Here is a 12,913-nt window from a genome sequence, read left to right on the forward strand (position 1 = left end):
GTAAGGAAAGGACAAACACCAAACTTTTTGCCTCCAAGTTTTGTACTTTTCTATGTTTATTGGCCTTTTAATTTTTCTTCCTTTATGAACTGTCAATTCATTCTATTTTTTGTTTTCTACTAGTTTGGCTTATTTGACTTACCAGAGTAGAGGAAGGTATCTGTAATGATTAATTTATATGCTATTATTAAAAATGTATTTTATTTTCATGTTTTTCATATTTAACATATTTTAAATTCAAGAAAATTATATTCAGGGCCTTAGTTTTTTTTTTTTTTTTTTTTATGAAATTTATTGTCAAATTGGTTTCCATACAACACCCAGTGCTCATCCCAAAGGTGCCCTCCTCAATACCCATCACCCACCCTCTCCTCCCTCCCACCCCCCATCAACCCTCAGTTTGTTCTCAGTTTTTTTTTTTTTTTAAATTTTTTTTTTTTCAACGTTTATTTATTTTTGGGACAGAGAGAGACAGAGCATGAACGGGGGAGGGGCAGAGAGAGAGGGAGACACAGAATCAGAAACAGGCTCCAGGCTCTGAGCCATCAGCCCAGAGCCCGATGCGGGGCTCGAACTCACGGACCGTGAGATCGTGACCTGGCTGAAGTCGGACGCTTAACCGACTGCGCCACCCGGGCGCCCCTGTTCTCAGTTTTTAACGGTCTCTTAGGCTTTGGCTCTCTCCCACTCTAACCTCTTTTTTTTTTTTTTCTTTTTTCCTCCCCCTCCCCCATGGGTTCCTGTTAAGTTTCTCAGGATCCACATAAGAGTGAAACCATATGGTATCTGTCTTTCTCTGTATGGCTTATTTCACTTAGCATCACACTCTCCAGTTCCATCCACGTTGCTACAAAAGGCCATATTTCATTTTTTCTCATTCAGGGCCTTAGTTTGAATGCAATAATCTTAATGTACTTAATTGTGTGTTAATAGTTTTTGGTTGAATTATCTTCTATTTTTCCAATTTGCTGCACTCTGACCATTCTTTGGGTTGGTTTCCTATTGTTTCTGGGGGAAGTAAAGTGTGCCCACACCTCTCTATCTCCAACTCTCTGCCTTCTGTCCTAATCTGTTTATACCCCAAGTGTACACATCCTTCTCGATTATTCTGAGTCTTTCATATTTACTCATGCTTGCTGTTCTTATTTGTTGTTTGGACCTTTGAACACACAAAGCGACTTTGTGGACAAAATGTGTCAAGATTTCTAAGTTCTACAACTGTTTTCCTGAAAGTTTTGGAGTTTTTTCCCATTTAAAAAACATAAAATGCATTTTTCCTTTCATTAGAGATTTCCCTGGATTATATCATAAAAAATCTAAAAAGTATGTAGCTCTTTATTTTGTATGAGAAAATCCTACACCTCTTTCCTCCCTCCCTGATAATCCTGTGAGACCGTTCCCTTGGACTCATGACCTCAGGCTGAGAATCCCAGAACTCTAATGCATCATTTGGTCACCACCTTGTGCTATAGCTAAATTAGGAGCCTTTCTCCAAATAGCAGAGGTTTGTTTAGCTTCTTGTCCTAGGGAGGGTGAGTGGAAGGATATGGGCAATGCTTATGCACGGGAGGAAATTCAGTGTGTGGAACCCCTCTGATTCCCTGAGCCTGATGTTATGAGATCTTTTGACAGATTAGGTAGGTGGTGGTGGTGAAGAGGGGCGGAGGGGTTGGTGGACCATACTCTATAAGAAGACTCTCCTTCATAGGTTCCTATGCTTCCAGAGAGGAAGGGTATACGAAAATGAGCAGAAGCAGGAATTGTACAGGAGGGAAGAGTTGGGGCAACTGTAAAGAGAAAGGTATGGGATAGAAAGTGAAATCGATTTTTCCAGCTTTATTGAGAAATAATTGATATACATCACTATATCAATTTAAGGTGTAGAATATGATGGGTTGGTTTATATAGTGAAATGACAAACACAATAGGTTTAGTTAATATCCATTGTTTAATAGATTAAATAAAAGGAAAAGAAAAAAATTTTTCCTTTTGATGAGAACTCTGAGGATTAACTCCCTTAGCAATTTTCTTGTAGATCATAGAGCAGTGTTAACTGTAGTCATAATGTTGTACTGAAGTTGCTTTTTAATGGGAATCCAGAGTTGAGAACGAAGATATGGGAGAAAGAGTAAAGTATAGCGTTACCACTGGCTTACAATTACTGTACCTGCCTTCACGATCTCTGATGTGTATTGTGTTTTCTCCAGTTGTCAGCTCATCTGTGGCTCCGCTTGCTGCATTGCCCAGTATGTGATTTGGTCAAACAATTTCAATGTGACCTCAGGCCTCCAAGGGTCTCTTTCTTTCTTTCTCTGTCTCTTTTTTTCAAGGGAATGCATTTAGTTTGCTATCAAGTTTGTAATTTTAATTCCAGTTCAGGTGTGCAATATCATGTTTCAGAGGTTCTGTACATTGCTCATTGCTCATCATGATAAATATATGCTTAATCCCCTTCACCTATGCACCCATCCCCTCACCACCTCCTCTCTGGTAACTGCCAGTTTGTTCTCTATTGTTAACAGTCAAAAGGATATATGCACTCCTGTGTTTATTGCAGCATTATTTACAATAGCCAAGTTAAGGAAACAAAGTGTCTATCTATATCTGAATGGATAAAGAAGATGTGGTAAATACATACACAATGGAATATTATTCAGCCATAAAAAGAATGAAACCTTGCCATTTGCAACAACATGGATGGATTGAGAGAGTATGATGCTAAGCAAAATAAGAGAAAGACAAGTGCCACATGATCTCGCTCTTATGTACAATTTAGGAAGCAAAAATAATGAACAAAGGATCTCTGACTGTTTTGATACCCCATTCTCCTTATTGTGCTAAATAAATACGCTGCTCTAAAATTCTGGGTATCAGTTCGTGAACATTTCTGAATGGTGTCACAAAAAGATTTCCTCTGGCTTTTGTCTAAGTTTGTGATAGCCAGCCTCATCCAGATCCTCAGAGTTGTTTGGAACCTCTTTATCTCATTACTGTAGATTTCTGTCACTCTACACATTTTCTGCACGTAGCATATTGCCTTATCTCCCCATTCCCCCCTTCCCAAACCTCTTCCCCTAGATGATTGACATTATTTGTCAGTTCCTGATTTTACTTTCTCCACTTTGGCACCATTGGTTATCTCCCTAAAATCATGATTTTCTCTGTTTTGATTTTCTATGTTCTCTTGAATGGCACCAGTGATAGCTCAGCCCTAAATCTGTTGCTTTTACTTAGTCTTCTCATGTTGATCACTGGTTAGCGTATGAAAGTGAGCCGTTCCTTAATTCTTTGAAATTCCTTTCTCCCTGAGTTTTGTATATAGAAGCAGGGCTTTTAAAAGGCAGATAATATATAAAAACAGTAGTACTAGTAATGTAATAATGATGATGACAAATACTATATATTCTTTTTTGGCCATGCATTAGCTTTCTTTGGCCTCCATTAGCTTTCTTTTATCTGTTTATATGTTATCCTTTAAACAAATATTTCTTTCTCATAACTTCAAATTTTGGATGGCTTCTACGTTTTTGTCTCTAGCTGGGATATTTCTTGTCTGTCAATCACCATGACTTTTTACGAATAAATAGGCCAGACTTTGGTGAATCTTTGGCTCCAAAATTTTGGTGGATTTTGGTTTTTACCCCCCCTTCTAATCAGCAACCACCTTTGTCCCTTCCCTTTAACTTGTACACTAATATGTAGGTTTAAGTCTTGGATCTGCCACTAGTAGCTATAAAACCTTGGGTAAGTTAATTTATATATGTATTAAATGTTTATGTGGGTGGGATAGAATATTTTTCTGAATAAAATGGAATTCTTTCCACATTTATTGAAATATAATGACCTATAACATTGTGCCAGTTTAAGGTGTACTTTTTTTTTTTTTGTATTCTTGGTTAAAATTTATAGGAGGTATCATTGTTTTAGACCATGAGCAAACATCCATATTTTCTTGATGTAGTCAAGACAGCACTGGATTTGGAATCAGAAGACCTGGTATTTGATTTCAAACTAAGTACCTATGTTTTTAGGTAAGTCACTTTTTTGAATTTGAGATTTTTCATTTATAAATGAAAATAATTCTATCAGATATATCCACCCCTACAGATAATTACAAGCATCAAATGTGTGAAAGTCCTTAGTAAATATGCACCAATAAAATAACATAGACTTTTCCAACTCTAAGATTGCATCGTTAAATATTTTAGAAACTTTTAAATATGGTGAAAAAATCATTATTTTTCTTCTGACTTTAACAATGGCATGGAAGATGACTACTAATTATATCGTGAAGCCTGGAAAATAGAAACTGTAAATTTCCTGATATCTTGGCTGTTACTGGAACCTGCCACCTCACGCCCAGTCTTCCTTTTCCTTTTACGTGCTGCTGCTTGTTTTTCTAAAACTTCATAAAGTTAAACCATGAACCATTATAAGAGTTGAGATGAGGCTTGCCTATTCCCAAGTAGAAATTTATAGCAAGAATACCAGGCATCCTTTTGGGAGTGATTGGGAACTATGTTAATGCTTAGTTTTGAATGTGAAGAGTTCCTTTATGCATGCTGGACCTCATGGAAAAACATGGTAGATGAGAAAAACAGAAACTGAAAAATGATGGACTTGAGAAAATGGTTGTACTTCAGAGAAGTGTTATTAACTAAATAATCAGGATATCCTTGCTACTTATTTTGTATTTTAGGAAACACAAGAACCAGAAGAAATGGTCCTTTTCCTCTTCAAACTTACAATATATTTGAGGAGAGAAAATCTGTAATTGAAACCATGAGGGGGCACCCTGGGTAGCTCAGTCGGTTGAGAGTTTCATTTCGTCTCGGGTCATTTTCTCACAGTTCGTGAGTTCGAGCCCCACATTGGGCTGCTGGCTCTGAGCCCACTTTGGATCCTCTGTCCCCCTCTTTCTCTGTCCCTCCTTCGCTGGTGCTCTCTGCCTCAAAAAGAAAGAAAATGTTAAAAAAAATTGAAACCATTGAGGAATTATGATTAGTAGCAAAGGATTTGCTCTAATAAGAGAGCAGTTGTTATCTCTTCTTAAAAGGCTTTCCTTTCCCCTCTTAGCTTGTTAAACTCCTACTGGTTTTTCAAAACTGACAACACTTTCTCCTTTGTCAAGATGTCTCTGAATTTCACAGACTCTTAGGTGTCCTTGGCCAAAAGTAGACATCTGGAATGTCTCCTAAGATGGTATATATTGTGGTTTATTTTTAATGTGGTTAATTATTATTTTTCCATTAAAGTTTAAATTTCCTGACTTCTAGGAATAAGAGAGAAAAGACGTTTGTATAAAGTGTAGTTACTAGGAAAGTTTTCATAGAGGAAATGGGATTTTGATTTACCTTTAAGGGATGGGTAAGGTTTGGAAAGTTCTATATTGTACTACCCTATACTTAACGACTAGCCATAGGAGGCTTTGGGCACTTGAAATGTGGCTAGTGCAACCAAGGAAATAGGTTTTTAATTTCGCGTAACAACCATATGAAAGGAGTGGCTGCTGTTTTGGACTAAGTAGATCTAGGTTTGGCATACCTCTTCTCACTTGATCATTTTTCTAGCATATGGAGTCTGAAGTCATTTGTAGACTAGAAAACCTGGATTCTCTGTAACTAGTTGTTTTTTCCTCCCTGGACTACTGTTTTCTCCTTTGTAAATTATTAGCTTGGACTAGGGAATCATGAATGAGTTAGTGGGATAATAATTTTTAATGTTTATTTTTGGGAAAGAGAGAGACAAGAGTGTGAGTGGGGGAGGGGCAGAAAGAGAGGGCGGCACGGAATCCAGCACCGAGTTCGAACTCATACACTGCGAGACCATGACCTGAGCTGTGGACGCTTAACCGGCTGAGCCACCCAGACGTGTCTGTGGGGTATTTTTATGACTGATTTCACTCATCATGCACAACTGAGGTGTGCACATGTGTGCATATATAAATGCACATATTAAAGGACAAGGGGCACCTGGGTGGCTCAGTCAGTTGGGCATCCTACTTCGGCTCAGGTCGTGATCTCATGGCTTGTGACTTGGAGCCCCACATTGGGCTCTGTGCTGACAGCTCGGAGCCTGGAGCCTGCTTCAGATTCTGTGTGTCCCTCTCTCTCTGCCCCTCCCCCACTCATGCTCTGTCTCTCTCCTTCAAAAATAAATAAAGATTAAAAAATTTTTTTAAATAAAAGGAAAAGCTTTGGAATCCATTTTTTTCTACTGCTAGGTTTTTCTTGCTCTTTCCTTTTGGTTCCAGTTAGGAGGCTTTTTGTGCATTCATGTATCTTTATTTTACCAGTCCTTACTGTTTATTCTGCAACCTACCTCTTTTTTTGAGATCACCTCGCTTTTTAGCAGCAAATCTAAGTATTATGGGAACCAGAGGGCTGGAGATGCAGAGTTGGACACACAGGCAAGGGAATATATCTCCTACATGGCAACATTTTAGTCTCTGAAAAAAATGGGTAACAAGTAGAGAGATTCATGTAGTCACGCAAAATTAGGGGCAGGGAACTGTCAGACTTGGCATTGGATCTCAGACAATTTAGATAATTGAAGTGGAAGAGATGAGATAAGAAAAATAAAAGTGCTAAGGTTGATGGAAGGATGGGGAGAGTCAATGGTTATGTTGTAACTGTGACATTAGTGGGCATATCTTCATCCAAACTCCCAAAGCTTAGGGCTCCAATAGCTATAGCCAAGGTTCACAAACGTCAGAGATTATAAAGACTCTGGACAGATAAATGGCATTGGCTTCCTTAACTTCCCTGACTCCCATAACACCCCATTCTCCTTGCACATCTCAGGCGAGTCCTGCTAACCATCTTTCTAGGTACTTATACTTTCTGGGTTTCATGCAAGTACTCTGTGCCATCAGCATCTATTCTGCCCTTTGTCCTGGCATACACCCAAGTCACCTCTATATCCTAAGTCAGGTTTCCTTAGCTCGCCCCTACCCTGTGGGCTTAGTGTGAATTGCAAAAGTGATTGTAGGTACTGGTATAAGACCTACTACAAGAGACATAATATGTGTCTGAGATGACTTGAGGGTAAGAAATAAGACGACTTGAATGACTGAGGAATTGTTGTATGAACAGTTAAAATAGTACCAGTGAGGGGTGCCTGGGTGGCTCAGTCAATTAAGCATCCGAGTTTGGCTTAGGTCATGATCTCATGGTTGGTGGGTTCAAGCCCTGCATCAGGTTGTTTGCTGGCACCATGGAGCCTGCTTGGGATTCTCTGTCTCTTTCTCCCTCTCTTACCCCTCCCCCCCGTCCCTCCTTCTCTGTCTCTCTCTCTCTCTTCCTCTCTCTCTGCTCTCCCCCTCTGGTGCTGTCTTTGTCTCTCTCAGTATAAATGCATAAACTTAAAATACTAAAAAAAAAGCAATAGCAGTGAATTCTGGCAAATTCAGTCTTTACCTCTTCTTTCTTTTTCTGTTTGTGTTGCACCGCACCACCCTCCCTGCCCCTCCCGATCCTTGCTATATACATCTACGTTTTCATATTTGCTTCATTTTCTTGTTTATAGGTCTGTAGTCTTGGCAGCCATTGTGTTAGGAATATTGTATGTGGAAGTGAGTCAACTCCTTTTGGTGACCCCAGTAAAATGCATGTTTAATAATGACCCTGAGAAGGAATTGAGGGGATACCTTGTTTTCACAATGTGAATATCCTTGATTAATTAATCATATTAATGTAGAACTTTATTAACATTCTCATTTTAGTTTCTTGTTATTTTCTCTTGTCTGGAACATTCTAGCGGATAAATCAATGGATAGAGCAAATCACTCTGTGGTGTCAGAGTTTGTGTTCCTGGGACTCACCGATTCCTGGGAGATCCAACTTCTCCTCTTTGTGTTCTCCTCTATGGTTTATGTGGCAAGCATGATGGGAAACTCCCTCATAATGCTCACTGTGATTTCTGACCCTCACTTACACTCCCCCATGTACTTTCTGTTGGTCAACCTGTCCTTCATTGACCTGGGAATTTCTTCTGTCATTTCTCCGAAGATGATTTATGACCTTTTCAGAAAGCGTAAAGTCATCTCCTTTGGTGGCTGCATCGCTCAAATCTTCTTCATCCACGTCATTGGTGGCGTGGAGATGGTGCTGCTCATCGCCATGGCCTTTGACAGATATGTTGCCATATGCAAGCCTCTGCACTATTTGACTATTATGAACCGAAAAATGTGTATTTTGCTTACAGTTGCTGCCTGGGTAATTGGCTTGACCCACTCTGTGATTCAACTGGTTTTTGTAATAACATTGCCATTCTGTGGCCCTAATGTGTTAGACAGCTTTTATTGTGACTTTCCTCGGTTCATCAGACTTGCCTGCACAGACACCTACCGTCTAGAGTTCATGGTCATAGCCAACAGTGGGTTCATATCTCTGGGATCATTCTTCATATTGATTGTCTCGTACATTTCTATCCTGATCACTGTTCGGAAACACTCTTCAGCAGGCACAACTAAGGCCCTCTCCACTTTGTCAACTCATGTCATGGTGGTGAGTCTGTTCTTTGGCCCTTGCATCTTCGTTTATATCTGGCCTCACCCCACCTCACACCTAGACAAATATCTTGTTGTCTTTGATGCAGTTCTCACTCCTTTTTTAAACTCAGTCATCTATACATTCAGGAACAAAGAGATGAAAGTGGCAATGAGGAAAGTGTGTAGTCGGTTTATTATTTATAGAAGGATTTCTTAAATGACACAAGTATTGCAAAATTTCCTTACTGACTTGAAGTAACATTACATATCTATAGTTTGAATACCAGATTCCAAGTACCTTACTACCATTGAGTTGTCCCAGATTAAAATAACAAGGGTCTTAAAAAATCTTAACTGAGACATTGTGCTGCTGCCTACGGTTGGTTGAAGGAAGCATGTGGTGTGAAAAACAGTAACTCCCAGAGAAGGACAATTGCTTGTCTCTCGGGAGACGTTACCTTGATGAATTTACTGTGGTCTAGAATTCAAAATTGTGTCTCTTCAGTGTCTGAGTGCGTTACATAAGGGGATGCTGATTGACACTAAATAAATTGATACTAGATAGAAATATATGCGTATATCAAGATGTCAATTGATTAATTTGCTGTGAAAGATCAGCAAGTGGTCTGAACTTTCATGTAAGCCTAATTGATTAATTCAGTGAAGGGAAATTTATGAGAAGTCAAGTGATGGTAAGGACATTAATGAGGAGGGAACTGGAGTAAGAGGAGTCAGCTGGACACTCAAATAATCACATGAGATTGTGATGCCTTTGAGGATAGGCCTGCCATCAGAAGTGGAAAAAGAATGGATCCTTAGGCCAGGCCACCTTTCTGTCTGGACAGAGCTGGTTGGTCTCACAAGATTTACCTTTTGACTTTTGTTTGTACTCTGTTTCAGACTATCTAACTTCTATGTTCTTTAAGATTCATTCTCATTTTTGTTTGTAACTAGCCAGGTTCTTCCTTTTTCTTCTTCTGAAATAATACTATTCCCATTGCATTTACAGGATTTGAGTCATTGCAAGCTAAGTTTTAGTTTGGGAGGTGTTTTGTATATGACTGTATTATATTCTATAAGAATGTGGGATTTGCATACATGGATTTAGAAATTTCAGTTCATATCCATTTTAACAAAGAAGAACCAAGGCTCATTCTCAGAGATGTAGTACAAATAACTCTGAACCTTATGTATCCTTACACATACTCCTTAACCAGTGTATCAGTATTCCTATTGTCTTGTAAGTGGTCCTTATTAATGAAATTACAATGTCACTTGCTAATTTATTTGTGTTTTCTTTCGATTTCTTTTGCTCTTTTTATCATTCATTCATTATTTTTAACACCCCTGATGGAGACTTGGAAAACAGTTTAGTAGCTAGCACTTATACTCAGTCTCCTAAGATTTGTTTGGAAGTAGTGTTTTTAAAGGGGAGATTCCAGGTTTCTCTTTTACTGATTAAATAATGTTCAGTAGGCTAGCAGGGATTGCCAGATTCCTCTCTGATTTAAAAAAATTTCTATGCCTCCCAATCTTTTGTCTTCCTGCTCTTCTATCATGTCTGTATGTATGATAAGACAGATTCACCAACTGCATAGTACCTGAAGAGTTTCTGTATCACTTAATTCTAAAGGTCATTCTTTGTACTCTGAAGAAATAACTACTTTCAGTGGACATCTAGTCTGTTATTTGCTCAAATCAGCAACCTGCTTCTCCTGGTAAATGTAGCTTTGTCTTGCCGTAACCATGTCATATGACTGGAAGGTGACATGTAAATCCTACCTCTCTGACTACTTCTGTTTGCTTAAAGGATGCTTCTGAACCAAGTGTTGATGACACATCTCTTAGCCATAGTCGAAGGCTTCATGTATGAGCCTCTGACCAAGATGGGCCAAATCTGAGCTTTTCCTCAGGATGGTAGACCCAAGAACAGAGAGAAAACAAGCTCATCCCTTTTTGAGCTGTGATACGGAGAAACTGCTGGCCATCATACTTCCTGCTGTCAAAAATTAAGTCTGGGATACTGAAAAAACGTATGTGGAAAAAGACATAGGATTTACAGATAGAAGCTTGGCAGTAGCCAGTTTCTTGGTTCCAACAGTCTTTGGCATTCAGCTTCATTCTTGCCCACCAATGAATTTGGTGACCAGCTGAGCTAATAAATGGGCGAATACATTAACCTTCTTGCTTAAGTTTGTTTGAGGTGTGGTTTTGTCCTGTATAATCGAAAGGGTGTTGATAAATACATTTCTGGTTCTAAGAAGTGTGTATTTTCCATGATTTCTGATGTGAATTCCTCCATGTTTTATTACTTAAGAAAGTACTATTTTTTCTAATACAATTTTTTTCTTCTAATAAAAAGAAAAGCTTCCTTTGAATTAGAGATGAAGTAGAAATCACCCATAAAATCACTATGTGGAGATAATTAGTGGCAATATTTTGATATGCTAATTAGTAGTGTTTTTCTCTGCCTAAATACAAATAGATATTTATAAGAGGGACATTTAATGGTCTCTGCATTTTATCCTGCCTGCCTTTTTGATGAATATTACATTCAGAGAAGTTTTTCGCATTATCAAATGTTGTAGTACAAAATAATTTTAAATACATACATACTACTGCATTATATGAGAATCGTAATTATATTTGTTATTCCTCTCTCATTGACCAGTTAGATTATCTTTAATTTTGTACTCTGCTTGAAAATCTTATATATGTTATCTGTATCTCAGATTACTTTCTTTAGAGATTGATAAATTTGGAATCAATAGGGGATCATAATCATTTAAATTCTTTATTCACATTGTAATTTCTCCCAAAAGATTTTTACCTGCTAAAAAGTATATCCACTTAAAAATTTGTTTGTTTGTTTTGTGTGTGCATGTGTGTGTTTAATATGAAATTTATTGTCAAATGGTTTCCATACAACACCCAGTGCTCATCCCAACAGGTGCCCTGCTAATTACCCATCACCCACAATGTCCTCCCTCCCACCCTCCATCAACCCTCAGTTTGTCTTAGTTTTTAAGAGTCTCTTAGGGTTTGGCTACCTCCCTCACTAACTTTTTTTTTTTTTTTGTTTTCCTCCTTCCCCTCTCGTGGTCTTCTGTTAAATTTCTCAGGATCCACATAAGAGTGAAAACATATGGTATCTTTAACACTCTACAGTTCCATCCATGTTGCTACAAAAGTCCATATTTCATTTTTTCTCATTGCCATGTGGTATTCCATTGTGCATGTAAACCACAATTTCTTTATCCATTCATCAGTTGATGGACATTTAGGCTTTTTCCGTAATTTGGGTATTGTTGAAAGTGCTGCTATAAACATTGGGGTACAAGTGCCCCTTGCGTCAGCACTCCTGTATCCCTTGGGTAAATTCCTAGCAGTGCTAATGCTGGGTCATAGGGTAGGTCTATTTTTAATTTTTGAAGGAACCTCTACATTGTTTTCCAGAGCGGCTGCACCAATTTGAATTCCCACCAACAGTGCAAGAGGGTTCCCGTTTCTTCACATCCTCGCCAGCATCCATAGTCTCCTGATTTGTTCATTTTAGCAACTCTGGCGTGAGTTGGTATCTGAGTATGGTTTTGATTTGTATTTCCCTGATGAGGAGTGCGTTGAGCATCTTTTCATGTGCCTGTTGGCCATCTGGATGTCTTCTTTAGAGAAGTGTCTATTCATGTTTCCTGCTCATTTCTTCACTGGATTATTTGTTTTTCGAGTGTGGAGTTAGGTGAGCTCTTGATAGATTTTTGATACTAGCCCTTTGCCCGATATGTCATTTGCAAATATCTTTTCCCATTCCGTTGGTTGCCTTTTAGTTTTGTTGGTTGTTTCCTTTGCTGTGCAGAAGCTTTTTATCTTCATGAGGTCCCAATAGTTCATTTTTGCTTTTAATTCCCTTGACTTTGGAGATGTGTCTTTTTCCTTCCCCAGTTGAGGGAAGTTCTCAGCTATTATTTCTTCAAGTACCCCTTTAGCACCTTTCCCTCTCTCTTCCTCCTCTGGGATACCAATTATGCGTATATTATTTCTTTTTAGTGTATCACTTAGTCCTCTAATTTTCCCCTCATACTCCTGGATTTTTTTATCTCTCTTTTTCTCAGCTTCCTCTTTTTCCATAACTTTATCATCTAGTTCACCTATTCTCTCCTCTGCCTCTTCAATCCGAGCCGTCGTGGTTTCCATTTTGTTTTGCATTTCGTTTAAAGCGTTTTTCAGCTCCTCGTGACTGTTCCTTAGTCCCTTGATCTCTGTAGCCAGAGACTCTCTGCTGTCCTCTATACTGTTTTCAAGCCCAGCGATTAATTTTATGAGTATTATTCTAAATTCACTTTCTGTTATATTATTTAAATCCTTTTTGATCAGCTCATTAGCTGTTGTTATTTCCTGGAGATTCTTCTGAGGGGAATTCTTCCA

The 12,913-nt window shown here is 38.5% G+C and overlaps 1 protein-coding gene across 1 annotated transcript; it reads left to right on the top strand.

The window, feature by feature from the left end:
- Positions 1–7,769: 7,769 nt before the first annotated feature.
- On the top strand, positions 7,770–8,708 carry LOC123582197 (olfactory receptor 4F3/4F16/4F29-like). The gene has a single exon (XM_045448453.1). It carries the CDS (start codon positions 7,770–7,772, stop codon positions 8,706–8,708), a length of 939 nt encoding a protein of 312 aa, XP_045304409.1.
- Positions 8,709–12,913: the final 4,205 nt, after the last annotated feature.

The sequence above is a fragment of the Leopardus geoffroyi genome, chromosome B3 (genome assembly GCF_018350155.1).
Source record: "Leopardus geoffroyi isolate Oge1 chromosome B3, O.geoffroyi_Oge1_pat1.0, whole genome shotgun sequence".
In the NCBI taxonomy this organism is placed as follows: Eukaryota; Metazoa; Chordata; class Mammalia; order Carnivora; family Felidae; genus Leopardus; species Leopardus geoffroyi.

Coding starts and splice junctions, on each gene's coding strand:
- LOC123582197 (XM_045448453.1), top strand. CDS start 7,770: ATGGATAGAGCAAATCACTCTGTGGTGTCAGAGTTTGTGTTCCTGGGA.